Here is a 20785-nt window from a genome sequence, read left to right as displayed (position 1 = left end):
TTTTTTTCCGTACATTCCTTCAGTTTTACCGTGAATGCGCGAAAAGAAAACGTGCGATGTATTAGGAAAATGTCAAAAATGCTGGTCAAATATTACGAACACGTCCGCCATTATGACTCGTAAAAAGCTGGATAGTAAGTTTCGCCGTTACTGTTGCTGCCGCTCGTTCACGTTGGTAGACCAGTTCCGAAAGTCAATGGCTTGGAGCTTTCCAACCACACCGTGGACGTTCAGAAATTTTGCGAAAGAAAAGAGACCCAACAAATAGTCTCTCATTGTAACTTAGGTGTACGTCTCATCGGAAATTTACGCCAGAAATAACAAATAATCGGTCCTGGAAGTTGGGGGTAAAAGGAATAGGAACACTCCATAGCTCACCCGTTTTCATTTGTAGTTCAGTTCAGCCAAGAATAAGTGATTCTATTAACTTTTTCTTATAAGCTTCATTATTGTCTTTTCATCACCGTTATCATCAATTCTCTATATTTCTTTTTTTTTCTTAGAATTAATGGAAGTTTTATCAAGTGTAATTATTAATAATAGATTTGGATACTGACGTTCTGTCTTTGAATAAAGTAGACATTTTTTGTTATGCCGCAAAAGAAAGCAAAACGGCTTCTTTAACTTTAGCATCTACTTTAAAGATTGAACGACCAATTTGCAAAACTATTACTATATCTTAAATCTATTCAACCCCGTAGTGTGATGGTTTAGCTATACAGGAATCCCCCGAATAAGGCGATGGATGGTGCCGAGCGCCGAACGCGATATCTCAGCTGTTCATTAACCAATAAAGTTGAATTTTGGTAGTTGACTAGGTTATACCAGATACTAAAAATATACCAAAAATGAACGCTATTGATTAATGGACAACTAAGAAATCGCCATGGGCGTACATCACGGTCCGATTCGGGGGACTGCTGTAAATGACATTACATTTTTAGCTTCTATCTTCTCTGGCTGTTTTTTCCTCCCTCTTCCAACGAATTCAAAAAGAATGGGTTTCAACTATAAGTTCCAACAATTAGTTTTATGCAATGATCTGTGAAAGAAGCAAATGTCGCATCAGTAGTTAACTTTTCTTATGAAGCCTGCAATTCTATATTAAAGATAAATTGATAAAGTGCGCTTCCATCCAATACATTACCCTATAGTCCGAATTCACCTTTCTAGAAATGACCGAAAATTTTATAAAAATAATATTAGACGGCGTAGGGTACACACTCGACATTTTTACCATCTACACTATCGACATTTTTACCGAACGTTCGGCTGTTGAAATTTCGGCAAAATTTTGCCGAGCTCAGTGCTTTTATTTAAGTGTGTAGATCCTCGCCTAGGAGAAGTAGTATCAACTATCTGCTAAAATATATAGGTAAAAACAAAAATAGAAAACATTCATTCAGTTATGATTGCTGAAAACATGTTTATCATTTCTGCAAAATGAAAAAATACCATATTCTGCCATCAAACTAACCGCACTAGACAGATTGAGTCACGCTAAATGAAACACTGTTCCTCTGTACCTACCAACCATCATTGTCTTTGTTGTCCACACTATACTTACGACTTTCGATCATCATGGAACAGACCTGGGTGTCGTGCGGGTACGATTCGAACTTCATCGCACAGGACAGCACCAGCGTCAGCTTGGACATGTACAGCAACGTTTTGTCGTGATAGAGCCACAGATAGTGGTTCGGTATGCTCATCTCGTGGAAGGTCACCTTCTTGGCGTTCTTGAAGAAGCAATCCGGCCGCCAGATACTGTGCAGCCAGTCGACGTCCAGTATCCGGTACTCTTCGCTCATGTTCTCCGGCAGCCGCAGCCGAGGATCGCGCCAGCTTTGTGCCAAAAAGATGTCCGCGACGTACGTCTGCAGGGAAAACGGAGCCAATTACAAGATGTATCCATAGTCCATGATAGAGGAAGAACTTACCATCGATTCTTCGTTGATTGAATCGATAGACAGTACCGTCACGTGGAAGTAGACGACCGTTGGTTGACCGAGAAGCTTGGGTGCTCGGTTTTTGTCGTACGTTTTGTGATGCAACGGAAGAATGTCGTTCAGGGACAAACTAGCTGCAGGATGCTTAGTAGACAGCTCGGCTACGTCCGAATAGTTGGCGTAGTTATTTCTGCGGAATAGAGTTTAATGCCAGTTAATGTGATCCCGAATAAAACAAAATGACAAAATCAATATGGGTTTAGTGTGTTACAAGTTGTAACTTACAACAAATGTATTCATGTAGGAGTTGGTTTTTGTGTGACACCTTTTTGAAAGAGTGGACAGAATATCTAGAGAAGCTCAACATGAACAGTTTCACCAAGAAATCATGTACGCCGTCGTGGAAAATTCGACTGCATCTCACAGCTGGATCGAGAAACATCTGGCATTCTAATATTCAACGGTGTCCAGAGTGGCAAAGACATCCAAGGAAATCCAGATACACAGCGGCGAACAGGCAGGAAGGTGTTAAGTATGATGAAGCGTCGGCTGAAATTTTTGATTAACGGTGCGATGCAGGAGACAGATAAGGTCTTGACGGTGACGGTACGGTGAAGAAGACGGTCTCCACGTCTTCGAAATTCAAAAGATACCGAACCGGCACGACAAACAAAACTCGATCGTCTAAAGCTGCGCCAGTAAGCTGTACCGAGAGTTGTTGATGGAACCGTGGTGCGTCGTGATGGACGACAAAGCTAACATCAAGGCGGACATAAAGTAGTTACCGGACAGGAGTGTGACGCTGCCACAGCACGATCTGCCGTTCCTGAGGAGGTAAGGTTGACAAATTCACATAAAAGTTCTTGATTTGGAAGGTGTGAGTGCCCCAAGATAAGTCAGGCGTACATCACACCGGGTACCATCAACGGGACAAGTGACTCCAGAAGCGCCTGCTGCCCTTTCTGTGGCCTCACGGATGCGAGACGCCGTTTTAACTGGATTTGTCATCCTGCTACTAGGCATGGCTGGTGTTAGACTGGTAAAGAGACATGTTTGGTGTTAATTGACTTGTCGTCCTAAAAAGCCTGATGAACAAAATTTCTCCAATTCAGTCAATTGTGGACTACCTAGGACACCGTGATACTCTCCACCAGATTCTGCTCCACCTGATCTCACCATCTTGCTCGCCCCTAGTCATCTTGTTCTTAGCGGATTTGAAGAAAACCGAAGACCCCATTATTAACAAGATTGTTTTTTCAGTTATTTGTTCATATAAAAACCATGCGTCAGCATCAGCGACGCTTTTATTTGCGAAGGTTGTAAATTTCGCATGAGTATAAGTAAGCTCAACAAAATTTTTTATTGATATTTGTTCGACTATGTTGGCATGGCGGTATGAATATTATCACTCACACTCACTCACACAGATGCATTCAGAGACTACCTTCGCCGCAAGGGCGAGCTACCATCAGTGTCTCCTGAATATTGGCAGAGCTGCCAGTCTTCTTGTTATGGGGTCTTTGAAAAATCGCTATTTTCGCAGGGTACTTGTCCGGTGCTCTGCCTATCCTGTCCGTTTACTTTTTGTCACCTTTTGAATACCCAGCCAGCACCAACTCGTATATCAATGTTCGAAAATTATCGTAAATATCTCTTAACAAACCCGGATTCGTAAATAAAGCCTAATGAAATGCGCACAAGTTGATATTCTATCGTTTATAATGCTAGTAGCTGACAAATATACGATTTTCAGCACAAAGTCGTATAGCTGTATGAAGTTTGTCGCGCTTAATCGGATCTTATCGTATTGAAATGCCTATATAAATGTATCGCTCAAGATTATTCCTCAGTGCGTATATCGCCTCCAAAATGGTACGGATAAGCGGCTTTTGCGCGTCAAATACGATTTTGTTGGATACATATCAGTACGTAACTCTAATTTGTAATCTAATTATACATATGAAAATGCTGACTGGGTACTGGCTTCGCCATAGGGCTGTGCGTGTTCATGGTTCATCCTTCGGCTCCATACTTCGTTCTCCTGTACGCCGGCGAAGATCGCGCTTAGCACTCGTCTTTCGAACACTCCGAGCACTCGTAGGTCCTCCTCAAGCATTGTCTACGTTTCATGCCCGTAGAAAACAACCGGTCAAATGCCCAAGCAGCACTTGCAACATCTTCCATGTTGCTATAGAATCCCGGGCGATTTATTGTTCTTAAGCTACATGATATCCTCCTCAACATTGCTTATCATTGGGAATGGAACCTCTTCTTCGCACTGTCGAAATTGTGTTCTCCGCCGGCATGATTCTCCACCTTGGTGCCATTCAGGTGTTTACAGGTTTGTTTTTGCGCATCTTAACCGCACAGAGACTAAGCTATCTGCTTCACATAACGACCCAGTTCTCTGTTTTCCGCTTTCTCGTTTTCTGTTCAATCCGTTTGCTCTCGCTCCGAATAATGCCTAAATGGTAGAGTTCTGAATTGAGAGACTGGCCATCTCACTCAAAAACTCGCATCAATAAACCAACGACACTCATTGATTACGTGAAACGTGTGTCGCTGGTTTAATGATGACAAGTTTTCGCGAGCTACTGAGTTGCCATGGTCAATCTCTCAATTCAGTACTCTACTGAATGGTGTTTTCTCTTAAACCAAGTGTTCACTATAGAGTTATTTCGGTAGAGTAAAAAGCGTAGAGTGTAGAGACTCTACCAGTAATGTGTACACTATTAGTCTCTACCACTTTACCGCTCTACAGAGAACTTTTGCGTGGAGCTCTACCACGCACTCTACGGAGTGTCTCCACTGGAGAAACTGGAGAGCGTAGAGCTCTACCAAATGCCATGTCAATATGGCGTTCGGTAGAGCTCTACGCTCTATCTAACCGGCTAGATAGAGCTGTAGAGAACTCGGTAGAGAACAATTTCTTTGAAACTTCTGAAACGATTTCACAACATGACGCCATATTTTTCTAATGCATCTGATGTGAACAAATTGCGTATTCGTATCACAACGAAGTGTGCGTAAGATAAATGTCAGAAATATAGCACATTCACAGGCCAAATGAAAATTTAAGGGAATATTTTACATGGTGTTCAATAAGTTCGAATATAACTTTTCATCGTTGTGTAAGTGCGCATCATGTGCATTCTGTGTATTGGTATTGGTGTCAGCTTAAGCCTTATATATAGGCTAACCGACGCGCAAGGTGTCGACTTGATGTCATTTGTTATTTGTTTACCGTGCGCGATGAAGGAGTACCGCAACGTCGTAGTAAAGTTGTTTGCGAGATGAGCGACCCGGCGACATATTTCGGCGGTTGAAATCCCTCGGGGTGAAGCGGAATTTCATCTATAACACCATCCGTCGGTATCGAGAGACGGGCTCGGCCAAGGACCGTGCTAGATCCGGACGGCCGCTTTCGGCGAGGATGCCAGCAGCCATCAAGTTGGTGAGGGAGCGGGTTCGTCAAAAAATGAACAGCTCGATCCGGAAGACCGCTGTTGACCTAGATGCGTCGATCGGGACTGCTCACACCATCATGGCGAAGAACCTGGGATGCAAGCCGTACAAGAAACGCAAGGTTCACGGGGTAACGGAGGCTACAACGGAGAAGAAGCTGAACAGAGCAAAACTGATACTTTTGCGGCACGCTGGTCAGGAGTTCGTGTTTTCTGATGAGAAACTCTTCATCTTGCAACAGCCGCACAATGTCCAAAATAATCGACTGTGGGCGCCAACGTTGGCCAGTATCTCCCCGTCCCACATAAACATCCCACGGTTACAGAGCGCTGCGTCGGTGATGGTTTGGGGGGCTTCCACTGGTGTTTATCGAAAAAAAAACATGAAAATCAACGCCGCGTACTATTAGACCGAGGTTCTGGAGAAGGTTGTGGCCCCGGCACTTCGGGACCTCTACGGGAAGGATCATTACGTCTTTCAGCAGAATGGCGTACCGGCCCACATGGCGGATATCGTCCAAGCATGGTGTCGGGAGAATTTGACTGATTTTCTCGATAACACTTTGTGGCCTCCCTCCCCGGATCTTAATCCCTTTTATGTATGGTCGTACATGCTGGCTAAGCAGAGCGAACATAAAGTGAGCACTATGGACCAGTTTAAGAAGCTTATTTCCAAGATCTGGGACGAGATGCCCATGGACCAGGTGCGTGCCGCGTGTGATTCTTTTGAGAAACGTGTCAAACTCGTCATAAAGGACAAGGGGGGGGGATGTTTCCACCAAATATGTCGTAAAGGCTCTAAATAACCACTGCTTCAATAAAAATTGACTCAGAAAAGAATATCTTGTATTTTCATTTTTCAAAAACACATTTTGACGTAGGACTACGTCTTTGTTTACTATATTGGGACTGGGTAGCACTTTGTGAAAACGAAAATAGAAGTGTAACGTTTGAATGAAAGATTTCAAATGCTAATAACTACTAAACTACTGAACGAAACTGAGCAATCTATATGTCGTTGGATAGATAAAATGACCAGCAATTTTATGGGGGGAAGGGGTTGAAGAGCAATTTTAAGGAGGGCGTAAGAGGGAGGGGGGGCTCCTGTAGAAATGAAACACAAATTTCCTCAATATTCGAGAACTAATCAATATTCGAGAACAAATTTGGCATGTGGGGGTTTCAGAAGGCAGGATTTTTTTCTACGGTGTACTGAGACCTCTTCCCCTTCTAAGAGGGGGGCTCCCATACAAATGAAATACAAATTTCCTCATAACTCTAGAACTAAACAAGCAAATGGAACCAAATTTGACAGGTGGGGTTTTTTGGAGGCATGAATTTATTTTGAATTTATTTATTTTATGATGCTTTGAGACCCCTCACCGCTGTGGTAGGAGGATAAGGACTTTCATACAAATAAAACAGAAATTGGTCATTCATTACCCTTCCAACCTTTATGATGCACACAAGTGATTTTTAAAAGAAATCTCTATGTCTCAAAGGTTACAGGCTTTGTGCTTATGAACCCTCGTCCACGTATTTTCAAAGCCACCATTGCATTAAATGAAGAATTGAATCTGAATATTTCGCTCTTCTCTTTTAAACATTCACTTAAACAATGCCACTCACAGATTCTTATAAACATACATATACCAGAAATACGTTAGTCTTTGTTCTGATGATCTGATATGGTCCTACGTCACCCTTTCGTACAACCCTTAGGGCTGTATACCTTGTAGTTTTTGAAGTGTATTCAAACTTATTGAACACCCTGTAGAGCTATTCTTTTCTTCACACACTGTAGACAAGAAACTGTTAAATTTTGCTCCGATCCCAAAGAGAATAACGGACAGGCAATTCTATGGACTAAAAGATGAAGCTACACTGATGCTCATTACAGAGACTAGAGATTATAGAGGCGACAAGGTACTCAAAAACCGCTAAATTTTAAATCATAACGGAGAGTTATCTTTATTTATCTTTTACTAGCTGACCCGACAAACTTCGTATTGCCACAAATTAACCTGTGTTGTACATAAATCATGAATCTCGGATGATCTTTGTCACTATCTCGAGTTTTGCAAGCCCCCCAGTGGGCGGCGCTTCCGACGGCGGGTCACCGGCAACACTCGCGACCGGCTCGTCCTGAATGATCTAGTGTTACTATAGATAGTTTTTGTGGTCTTGTTATTGATTAATGTTTTATGGAAGAGTCTCGAATTTCTCGAGTTGGATTAGTTTTTGAGTTTCGCAAAAATTTCTGTTTTATTTGTATGAGAGTCCATACCCCCCTACCACAGGGGTGAGAGGTCTCTAACTATCATAAAATAAATTCAAGACTCAAAAATCTCCTACATGCTAAATTTGGTTCCATTTGCTTGATTAGTACTCAAATTATAAGGAAATTCGTATTTCATTTGTATGGGAGCCCACCCTCTTAAAAGGGAAAGGGGTCGTAATACACCACAGAAAAAAAATTCTGCCATCTAAAACTCTCACATGCCAAATTTGGTTCCATTTGCTTGATTAGTTCTAAAGTTATGAGCAAATTTGTATTTCGTTTGAATGGGAGCCCCCCCCCTCCTAAAAAGGTAAGAAGTCCTAATTCATAATGGGAAAAATGGTTGCCTCCAAAAACACCCACATGCCAAATATGGTTCCATTTGCTTGATTAGTTCTCGAATTATGAGGAAATTTGTATTTCATTTGTGTAGAAGCCCCCCCTCTTGAAGTGTGGAAGGATCCTAATTCACCGTAGAAAATATTTTTGCCTCCAAAAACCTCCACATGCCGAATTTGGTTCTATTTGCTTGATTAGTTCTCGAGTTATGGGGAAATTTGTATTTCATTTGTATTGGAGCCCCCCCTCCTAATGTGGGAAGAGGTCCTAATTCATCACAGAAAAAATTCTTGCCTCCAAAAACACCTACACGCCAAATTTGGTTCCATTTGCTGGATTAGTTCTCGAGTTATGAGGAAATTTGTATTTCGTTTGTATAGGACCCTCCCTCCTAAAGTGGGGAGGGGTCCCAATTCATCATTGAAAAAAAAATTGTCTCCAAAAACACACATATGCCAAATTTGGTTCAATTCGCTTGATTAGTTCTCGAGTTATGAGGAAATTTGTATTTCATTTGTACAGGAGCCCCTCCTCTTAAAGTGGGGAGGGGTCCTAATTCACCATAGAAAATTTTCTTGCTCTCGAAAACCTTCACATGCCAAATTTGGTTCCATTTGCTTGATTAGTTCTCGAGTTATGAGGAAATTTGTATGGAAGCCCCCCCTCTTAAAGGGGAGAGGAGTTATAATTCCTCTTATAAAGAGGGGAGGGGTCTCAATTCACCATAGAATAAATTCTTGTCACCAAAAAAAACACCCACATGCCAAATGTTGTTCTATTTGCTTGATTAGTTCTCGAGTTAGGAGGAAATTTGTATTTCATTTGTACAGGAGCCCCCCCTCTTAGAGTGGGGAGGGGTCCTAATTCACCGTAGAAAATTTTCCTGCCCTCGAAAACCTTCACATGCCAAATTTGGTTCCATTTGCTTGATTAGTTCTCGAGTTATGAGGAAATTTGTATGGAAGCCCCCCCTCTTAAAGGGGAGAGGAGTTACAATTCCCCTTATAAAGAGGGAGGGGTCTCAATTTACCATAGAATAAATTCTTGTCACCGAAAACACCCACATACCAAATTTGGTTCCATTTGCTGGATTAGCTCTCGAGTTATAAGGAAATTTGTATTTCGTTTGTATAGGACCCCCCCCCCCCCACTTAAAGTAGGGAGGGGTCCCAATTCATCATAGAAAAAAATTTTGTCTTCAAAAACACACACATGCCAAATTTGGTTCCATTTGCTTGATTAGTTCTAGAGTTATGAGGAAATTGGTATTTCATTTGTACAGGAGCCCCCCCTCTTAAAGTGAGGAGGGGTCCTAATTCAACATAGAAAATTTTCTTGCCCTCGAAAACTTTCACATGCCAAATTTGGTTCTATTTGCTTGATTAGTTCTCGAGTTATGAGGAAATTTGTATGAAAACCCCCCCTCTTAAAGGGGAGAGGAGTTATAATTCCCAAATTTTCACGCCGATTGGTTCAGTAGTTTTTGATTCTATAAGGAACACAGGACAGACAGACAGACAGACAGACAGACAGACAGACAGACAGACAGACAGACAGACAGACAGACAGACAGACAGACAGACAGACAGACAGACAGACAGACAGACAGACAGACAGACAGACAGACAGACAGACAGACAGACAGACAGACAGACAGACAGACAGACAGACAGACAGACAGACAGACAGACAGACAGACAGACAGACAGACAGACAGACAGACAGACAGACAGACAGACAGACAGACAGACAGACAGACAGACAGACAGACAGACAGACAGACAGACAGACAGACAGACAGACAGACAGACAGACAGACAGACAGACAGACAGACAGACAGACAGACAGACAGACAGACAGACAGACAGACAGACAGACAGACAGACAGACAGACAGACAGACAGACAGACAGACAGACAGACAGACAGACAGACAGACAGACAGACAGACAGACAGACAGACAGACAGACAGACAGACAGACAGACAGACAGACAGACAGACAGACAGACAGACAGACAGACAGACAGACAGACAGACAGACAGACAGACAGACAGACAGACAGACAGACAGACAGACAGACAGACAGACAGACAGACAGACAGACAGACAGACAGACAGACAGACAGACAGACAGACAGACAGACAGACAGACAGACAGACAGACAGACAGACAGACAGACAGACAGACAGACAGACAGACAGACAGACAGACAGACAGACAGACAGACAGACAGACAGACAGACAGACAGACAGACAGACAGACAGACAGACAGACAGACAGACAGACAGACAGACAGACAGACAGACAGACAGACAGACAGACAGACAGACAGACAGACAGACAGACAGACAGACAGACAGACAGACAGACAGACAGACAGACAGACAGACAGACAGACAGACAGACAGACAGACAGACAGACAGACAGACAGACAGACAGACAGACAGACAGACAGACAGACAGACAGACAGACAGACAGACAGACAGACAGACAGACAGACAGACAGACAGACAGACAGACAGACAGACAGACAGACAGACAGACAGACAGACAGACAGACAGACAGACAGACAGACAGACAGACAGACAGACAGACAGACAGACAGACAGACAGACAGACAGACAGACAGACAGACAGACAGACAGACAGACAGACAGACAGACAGACAGACAGACAGACAGACAGACAGACAGACAGACAGACAGACAGACAGACAGACAGACAGACAGACAGACAGACAGACAGACAGACAGACAGACAGACAGACAGACAGACAGACAGACAGACAGACAGACAGACAGACAGACAGACAGACAGACAGACAGACAGACAGACAGACAGACAGACAGACAGACAGACAGACAGACAGACAGACAGACAGACAGACAGACAGACAGACAGACAGACAGACAGACAGACAGACAGACAGACAGACAGACAGACAGACAGACAGACAGACAGACAGACAGACAGACAGACAGACAGACAGACAGACAGACAGACAGACAGACAGACAGACAGACAGACAGACAGACAGACAGACAGACAGACAGACAGACAGACAGACAGACAGACAGACAGACAGACAGACAGACAGACAGACAGACAGACAGACAGACAGACAGACAGACAGACAGACAGACAGACAGACAGACAGACAGACAGACAGACAGACAGACAGACAGACAGACAGACAGACAGACAGACAGACAGACAGACAGACAGACAGACAGACAGACAGACAGACAGACAGACAGACAGACAGACAGACAGACAGACAGACAGACAGACAGACAGACAGACAGACAGACAGACAGACAGACAGACAGACAGACAGACAGACAGACAGACAGACAGACAGACAGACAGACAGACAGACAGACAGACAGACAGACAGACAGACAGACAGACAGACAGACAGACAGACAGACAGACAGACAGACAGACAGACAGACAGACAGACAGACAGACAGACAGACAGACAGACAGACAGACAGACAGACAGACAGACAGACAGACAGACAGACAGACAGACAGACAGACAGACAGACAGACAGACAGACAGACAGACAGACAGACAGACAGACAGACAGACAGACAGACAGACAGACAGACAGACAGACAGACAGACAGACAGACAGACAGACAGACAGACAGACAGACAGACAGACAGACAGACAGACAGACAGACAGACAGACAGACAGACAGACAGACAGACAGACAGACAGACAGACAGACAGACAGACAGACAGACAGACAGACAGACAGACAGACAGACAGACAGACAGACAGACAGACAGACAGACAGACAGACAGACAGACAGACAGACAGACAGACAGACAGACAGACAGACAGACAGACAGACAGACAGACAGACAGACAGACAGACAGACAGACAGACAGACAGACAGACAGACAGACAGACAGACAGACAGACAGACAGACAGACAGACAGACAGACAGACAGACAGACAGACAGACAGACAGACAGACAGACAGACAGACAGACAGACAGACAGACAGACAGACAGACAGACAGACAGACAGACAGACAGACAGACAGACAGACAGACAGACAGACAGACAGACAGACAGACAGACAGACAGACAGACAGACAGACAGACAGACAGACAGACAGACAGACAGACAGACAGACAGACAGACAGACAGACAGACAGACAGACAGACAGACAGACAGACAGACAGACAGACAGACAGACAGACAGACAGACAGACAGACAGACAGACAGACAGACAGACAGACAGACAGACAGACAGACAGACAGACAGACAGACAGACAGACAGACAGACAGACAGACAGACAGACAGACAGACAGACAGACAGACAGACAGACAGACAGACAGACAGACAGACAGACAGACAGACAGACAGACAGACAGACAGACAGACAGACAGACAGACAGACAGACAGACAGACAGACAGACAGACAGACAGACAGACAGACAGACAGACAGACAGACAGACAGACAGACAGACAGACAGACAGACAGACAGACAGACAGACAGACAGACAGACAGACAGACAGACAGACAGACAGACAGACAGACAGACAGACAGACAGACAGACAGACAGACAGACAGACAGACAGACAGACAGACAGACAGACAGACAGACAGACAGACAGACAGACAGACAGACAGACAGACAGACAGACAGACAGACAGACAGACAGACAGACAGACAGACAGACAGACAGACAGACAGACAGACAGACAGACAGACAGACAGACAGACAGACAGACAGACAGACAGACAGACAGACAGACAGACAGACAGACAGACAGACAGACAGACAGACAGACAGACAGACAGACAGACAGACAGACAGACAGACAGACAGACAGACAGACAGACAGACAGACAGACAGACAGACAGACAGACAGACAGACAGACAGACAGACAGACAGACAGACAGACAGACAGACAGACAGACAGACAGACAGACAGACAGACAGACAGACAGACAGACAGACAGACAGACAGACAGACAGACAGACAGACAGACAGACAGACAGACAGACAGACAGACAGACAGACAGACAGACAGACAGACAGACAGACAGACAGACAGACAGACAGACAGACAGACAGACAGACAGACAGACAGACAGACAGACAGACAGACAGACAGACAGACAGACAGACAGACAGACAGACAGACAGACAGACAGACAGACAGACAGACAGACAGACAGACAGACAGACAGACAGACAGACAGACAGACAGACAGACAGACAGACAGACAGACAGACAGACAGACAGACAGACAGACAGACAGACAGACAGACAGACAGACAGACAGACAGACAGACAGACAGACAGACAGACAGACAGACAGACAGACAGACAGACAGACAGACAGACAGACAGACAGACAGACAGACAGACAGACAGACAGACAGACAGACAGACAGACAGACAGACAGACAGACAGACAGACAGACAGACAGACAGACAGACAGACAGACAGACAGACAGACAGACAGACAGACAGACAGACAGACAGACAGACAGACAGACAGACAGACAGACAGACAGACAGACAGACAGACAGACAGACAGACAGACAGACAGACAGACAGACAGACAGACAGACAGACAGACAGACAGACAGACAGACAGACAGACAGACAGACAGACAGACAGACAGACAGACAGACAGACAGACAGACAGACAGACAGACAGACAGACAGACAGACAGACAGACAGACAGACAGACAGACAGACAGACAGACAGACAGACAGACAGACAGACAGACAGACAGACAGACAGACAGACAGACAGACAGACAGACAGACAGACAGACAGACAGACAGACAGACAGACAGACAGACAGACAGACAGACAGACAGACAGACAGACAGACAGACAGACAGACAGACAGACAGACAGACAGACAGACAGACAGACAGACAGACAGACAGACAGACAGACAGACAGACAGACAGACAGACAGACAGACAGACAGACAGACAGACAGACAGACAGACAGACAGACAGACAGACAGACAGACAGACAGACAGACAGACAGACAGACAGACAGACAGACAGACAGACAGACAGACAGACAGACAGACAGACAGACAGACAGACAGACAGACAGACAGACAGACAGACAGACAGACAGACAGACAGACAGACAGACAGACAGACAGACAGACAGACAGACAGACAGACAGACAGACAGACAGACAGACAGACAGACAGACAGACAGACAGACAGACAGACAGACAGACAGACAGACAGACAGACAGACAGACAGACAGAAATCCTTCTTTATAGGTATAGATTTTCATTAGTTTCCCCTACCGTCCTCCATCAATTGTAAAACCATCGTATCAAAAAAAGATTTTTGAGTGCCTTGTCGCCCCTGTAACCTATGGTCTCTGTAACGCTCATTCGGGGACAGAGCAAAGCGCTGCAAAAGAAAAATATTTTTTCGCTTTTCGGGTAAGCTATTATCCCACAGAGAGAGCGGGTCAATTCTCCTTCTGCGCTTTGCCAGTAAACGCCGAGAATTAAAATTATTTTCAGAGCCCGGAATAAGGTTGCGTGTTCACCGTAATGCTACTTCCATGACCATTCTTATCCCGACATATTTTGTCTCGCGGTGCAAGGTCTTTCAAGAACTGTAGAACTGTTCAGTTTCTAGTAGACCTTTCAGGTTTCCTGAGAACGCTACAGCCACTCCAGCTTCGCATAATCTTGCTCTTCCAGGCATCTTTTTTTTGTCGGAAGATTTGGGTGCGCTCAAACCAATCTTCTTCTTCTTCTTCAGCAGCATAGAGCCGGGGTGGCTCGTGCTGTTTCAAGCACTCGTCTCCATTCAACTCGGTCTTGGGCCACTCGTCGCCAATTTCCTAGTCGTCTCAGAAGTCGCAAATCGCTCTCGACCTGGTCGAGCCATCGTGCACGTTGGGCCCCCCTGTTCCTGGTGCCGGTGGGGTTGTTGAAGAGGACTATTTTCGTCGCACAGTCGTCCGGCATCCTTACGACGTGTCCGGCCCACCGTAGCCTGCTAACTTTCGCTAGATGTACGATGGGAGTCTCCCCAAGCAGTGCCTGTAGCTCGTGATTCATACGCCTCCGCCACTCTCCGCTTTCAGTTTGTACTCCGCCAAATATCGTCCGCAGCACTTTCCGCTCAAACACGGCAAGGGCGCGTATGTCCTCCGTAAGCAGCGTCACGGCTTCAAGTCCATAAAGAACTACTGGTCTAATAATGGTTTTGTACATTGTTAGCTTCGTGCGGCGGCGTATGCTTCCTGATCGTAGCGTTTTACGAAGGGCAAAGTAGGCCCGATTTCCCGCTTGGATGCGCCGCTGGATCTCCTTACTAGTGTTGTTGTCCGCGGTCACCAGCGATCCCAAATACACGAACTCCTCTACCACTTCTAGTTCGTCGCCGTCAACGGTTACCGTCCGTGGGAGGCGCACATTGGTTTCCTTTGAGCCTCTTCCTTTCATGTATTTGGTCTTCGACGCATTTATTTTTAGCCCAATTCTCCTAGACTCCGCTTTCAGTCTGGCGTAGATTGCCTCCGCCGTCGCAAAGTTCCTGGCAATGATATCGAAGTCATCTGCAAAGCCTAGAAGTTGGCTACTCTTGGTAAAAATCGTGCCTCTCGTTTCGATGCCCGCTCGTCGGATCACCCCCTCAAGAGCGATGTTGAACAGCATGCAGGATAGACCGTCACCTTGTCTCAACCCTCGTCGCGTCTCGAAGGGACTCGAGAGTGTCCCCGAGATGCGTACGAAACACATCACTCGATCCAATGTAGCTCTGATCAGTCGCGTCAGTTTGTCCGGAAAACCGTATTCGTGCATTATCTGCCATAGCTTGTCTCGATCGACTGTATCGTATGCTGCTTTGAAATCAATAAAGATGTGATGCGTGGGCACGTTGTACTCCCGACATTTCTGCAAGATCTGTCGGAGAGTAAAAATTTAGTCCGTAGTTGCGCGAGCCCCCATGAAACCCGCCTGATAATTCCCTACGAAACCTTGTGCTATCGGTGACAGCCGGCGTAACAGGATCTGGGAGAATACCTTGTAGGCGGCATTTACCAGCGTAATACCGCGATAGTTGCAGCAGTCTAGCCGATCACCCTTTTTGTAGATGGGACAAACCAGTCGTTCCGCTGATTTCGTGCCACGTGCCCGGTGGAGCTCTCCGTAACACTGCCAATGGCTGTTTTGATGGTATTTCAACAATCCTCGAGAGGGTCTTCGTTGAGCTCATTCTCTTCCAGCAGCACAGCTTCAAGAGGATGCGCGTAGTTCACGGCGACGTTTGGCTGCTTCAACCGCGCGAAATTTAGCCGAGACTAACGTCGATACCGAATGTTGTTCACAACGGAAAGTTTTGGGCGCTTCTTAACCATCACTAGGCATTTACCCGCGTCAACGTTAGCGCTTCGATAGGATCAGACGTCAAGTGCCGACAGTCAATCAAAACGTGGTCGATCTGTAATTCTGGTTGATTTGGTGGCATCCAGCTGTACTTGAGTAGGAGTCTAAGCTGGCAGAAGATACTATACGTACGACCATGTTCTTGGAGGTGGCAAAGTCGATAAGTCTTAGCTACGCTATTTTCGAGCGGAAGGTACTGCGGACGATATTTGGCGGAGTACAAACTGAAAGCGAAGAGTAACGGAGCCGTATGAATCATGAGCTACAAGCACTGTTTGGAGAGATTGCCATCGCCATCTGACGAAAGTCAGTAGGATATAGTGCGACGAAAATAGTTCTCTTTAACAACTGTACCCGCATCAGGAACAGGGAGGCTCATCGTGATACCTCGACCAGGTCGAAAGTGATTTGCGACTTCTGTGAGTGGGAAATTTGCGACGAGTGGCCCATGATGTAGTTGAATAGAGACGAATGCTTGAAACAGCATGAGCCGGGGTGGCTACTAAGCTACTGACGACGACGACAACTACGCTTTTGCGATGCCTAGTGAAAAAGAAAATATCTACACAGCGGGAACATGTACAGGGATGCCACATATAATTCTGTGTTTTTTGTTGGAAAAATCTGACAATCTGTACGGCAAGGAAAAATATTTGTGTAAAAATCTGTTCAATGCAAAACAATGAGAGTGAAAGAGATAGAACGTCATTTGCTGACTATTTCCGTCTCTTTCACTCTCATGTAAAAACTCAAAAATCTGTTTAATCTGTGTAATTTGGCGAAAATCTGTAATCTATGCATACAGATTCTGTACAGGCGATTTCTTTCAAATATCTGTTAAACACAGAATAAGCTGTGCATGTGGCAACCCTGAACATATACACTGAGTTTTTTCCCGGTTTCCAATTCCTATGAGGAAAATTTCTGGAGGGGGCCTGCAGAATTCTGGAGGGAGCCTGGTACCCCAGGCACCCCCTCTAGCTACGCCAATGCTGGTTTCGAAAAAACATTATTAAAAGTATCAAAAGAAGTCGGACCCACAATAGTTCAAAACCTCATGAGTAGTGTCAAGGGCAAGGTGCGGGCATTCGGTAATGCAGAGGAAATCTTATAGTAGAATAGTAGAAACTTAGTCACAATGTTATAGTTTATTCCCTAATCTTGATAATTTGTTCCAACATAAGGGAATAATAAGCGTTCCAAGTCTGATTTTACACCCTTACCTTTCCGTAAGATATATTCTTGCATCAAAAGCAGAAACTTTAACCGTTATGTGTGCAACAGGGTACCCGGGTACCTTTTCAGTTTTAAAATAGTTATAACTCATTCAATTTAAAACATACGTCATTGAAATTTTGCGACATCGTAAAACTCGTTGATCTTAAGTAATTGAGGGTTTTTTGGTGCATATCCATAAAGGGGATTAGCAATGAGAGGCACTTGAATTTTTTTATTACGTAGGAGGGCGACAAGGGTACCCGGGTACCCATGATTTGCTATGTTCATAACTTTGGCTATCTTGAACCGATTTGGATGAAACCAGTGGCATTTGATTCGTACATTTATCTAGTTTTGATTAAATAAAGCATTTGGCCATCAAATGACATGTAGTTCCCGGGAATCGGTAATTCCGGAGCAATGTCCGGTAAAACGTGGGAAGCCGCTTGTTTTGAAGGAATATCAGCTTTCAGCAAACCTATTAGCTTTGAACTTGACATTGTGGACCCTTTTTTCATCTTATTATATAAATTGGTGACTTTAAATCGCATTGGCCATTCCAGAATTGGGTTCCTGCAGGGTTACAGATGGCCAGTTGAGTGCCTAACCCAATATTAGGATTGGTTTAGCGGATCTTTTAGATGTTTTGAACTGATATGGCCAGTTTAGTACTGATTGATAATTTTGGAACTGGTTCCAAATGTATAACGGTTGGTTCTACGTTTTGAACTGTTCTGATAATGCTAAGCATTATCTTGAATCCTGCTATATCATCTGGGATCCCGTAGAAACCATTTTCGAAATAACCAATCAAAATACATCGAAATGTTAAAAATATCACCTACCGAACTAATTCCAAGAACTTTGATACCCATATTGTTAGGTTTTACCTCCAATCCTAGACTGGCCACCCATGACCCCACAGGAACCAACTCCGGAATGGCCAACCTGATTCATCTCGTTGTATGAAATAGTTCATTGTATGAATTTTTAGAGTTTTTATGTCCGCTTGATTGATTTTCCTGCAATACAATCAGTTCTCTACCTCACAGCGGACACTCTGTCGGAATTCCGGAATTTTGAGCCCCGTATGTCTTTTAATGGCCAAATGACCAAATAATTCAAAACTAGATAAATTAACGAATCAAATGACACTTATTTTATCAATATCGGTTTAAAATTGTTGATGTTATGACAATATCAATTTTGGGTACCCGGGTACCCTTGTCGCCCTGCTAAAGGTGTTTTTTTTGTCGCACACATAACGGTTAAAAACAAATACATATAATGGACATATTTCCTCATAAAATATTACAAAATTTACATGACTTGTGATTAAAGGCCTATTTAATCTATACCTTCATCATAACGATCGGATTTCAAATAAGATTACCAAGATTAGAATAAGATTAGAACCTATCCGGAACCAATGCAAAACAATAGAAAAAGCTCAACTACAACGCAATGTGCCCAACATGATGCGAACTTTTATCAAAGTTCCGTCATAACAACCGAACACGCATCCAGATACTAGAGCAAAAAAAAACGGTTGACAACAAAAACATGTGATAGGCTTCCCTACGACGACACCTGGTTTGCTATCGAATCACGCATCGTGGTGTAGAATAATAGGAAACAGTGTCGTCGTCCTTGGTACGAGTAAAAGAAAAACTGATACCAAACTAAAACCGTTCGACCAGCGGTCGGTTGGATTCGGAAGGAAAAAAAAGTAACTTGCATAATTCCTAGCCTACTTTGTTGACAACCATTTATCGCTTCCTTCTCTCTGTTCGTTGGCCGACTGATCTAGTCTACATTCCCTCCGCATGTGACACTGACTGTACACAGAAAACAAGATGGCCCCCGAAGGTTTTCCAGCTGCTTTGCTAATAGAAACTCGGTGAAACTCGGAACTCACCGATAAGTTTTTCCCGCTAGTGTTTCGTGCATCCGGGCAAGTAGTGGAATCAACAGAACAATCCATCTTCCGATCATGGTGGTTAAGGTTTCGCGTCATTCACTGGCTCTGATTCAGTCAGAATACCCTCATCTCCAAAGCGAAAATTCGAATTTCCAAAAAAGAGGTCCTGCAGTCCCGTGCTACCACCGTTCAACTGCGCGCTGCAGTTAATTACCGAAACATTCGCGTGTGCACTTTTAGGTTATCTGCCGAGAGTTGTAAACTCACTAATCCGTATGCTTTAACACGTTTCTTTTCCTAACATACTATTTGCAAGGTATTTTTAAAGGCTAACAATATGTAAATTATCCTAGCAGAAGCAGATTGCTGACAACGGTGTAACCATATTAAAATTGAAGTAAAATATTGCGGCATCTTTTCAAATCACACTTTAGACTAAACATTTTTCTCTAAACTAAGCTCTTTGATAAGATACTCGACTTTCTTGAAGGAAAACAAAAATTTTGAGCTTTTGAACAGTCCGAGCGGCTACGGAGTAGGAAGAAATCGGAAACATTTTCATCCATTACGCCATTTTTGAAGGAAAAGTTACAATCGAATTAAACTTCCGCGACACTTTTCGCGCACTCGTAACGGGGCACCTGAACCGATCCCGACGAATGAAAGAAACGAACTAAAAGTAAGGTTGGTATCGATTCAGCTGCTGGAACTAACGAAGCAGACAGGTAGGTACCTACGCTGCATTCGACAATATGAATGGAAGCACTTTTGAGTGTTACTATTTGTCGTTGTTGGTAGCCTTGTTGGAAATTAAACGGTTGTAACGGAAAATGGTGGATGCAAATTTTCCATTTCGAAGATAAGCTTGTCATTCCGTTTTGATTTGAGGAAAAATCTTCCGGATGGATTTTATTTGACTGGTTAGTGACTAAGTCAGGTATGAGAAAATAAGAATACATTTGTAAACATATGTCAACAACAGACAACTTCAGGTCTGGTGAATATGGTGAGGCGGGTGAAACTTTTGACCTGCTATTCTCAAACTACATATTTTCTTAAGATAATGAGAAACGACCACTTGTTTTGACGTAGGAGTACATCTTTGATTTCTATATTGAGAGCCCAAGTAACAATTTGGGTTTTATCACACTCCTATGA

The 20785-nt window shown here is 44.2% G+C and overlaps 1 protein-coding gene across 1 annotated transcript; it reads right to left on the bottom strand.

Annotated features, from left to right (window-relative positions):
* Window positions 1-1526: 1526 nt before the first annotated feature.
* On the bottom strand, window positions 1527-19694 carry LOC128746199 (glycine receptor subunit alpha-2-like). The gene is made up of 3 exons (XM_053843244.1): window positions 19625-19694; window positions 1941-2139; window positions 1527-1877 (listed from the first exon to the last, which is right to left on the bottom strand). Exons 1-3 carry the CDS (start codon window positions 19654-19656, stop codon window positions 1527-1529), a joined length of 582 nt encoding a protein of 193 aa, XP_053699219.1. The 5' UTR covers window positions 19657-19694.
* Between the last annotated feature and the right edge of the window lie 1091 nt (window positions 19695-20785).

The sequence above is a fragment of the Sabethes cyaneus genome, chromosome 1 (genome assembly GCF_943734655.1).
Source record: "Sabethes cyaneus chromosome 1, idSabCyanKW18_F2, whole genome shotgun sequence".
Taxonomy (NCBI): Eukaryota; Metazoa; Arthropoda; class Insecta; order Diptera; family Culicidae; genus Sabethes; species Sabethes cyaneus.
Note: the sequence above shows the minus strand (reverse complement) of the source record. Positions and strands in the feature narration are given on the sequence as shown.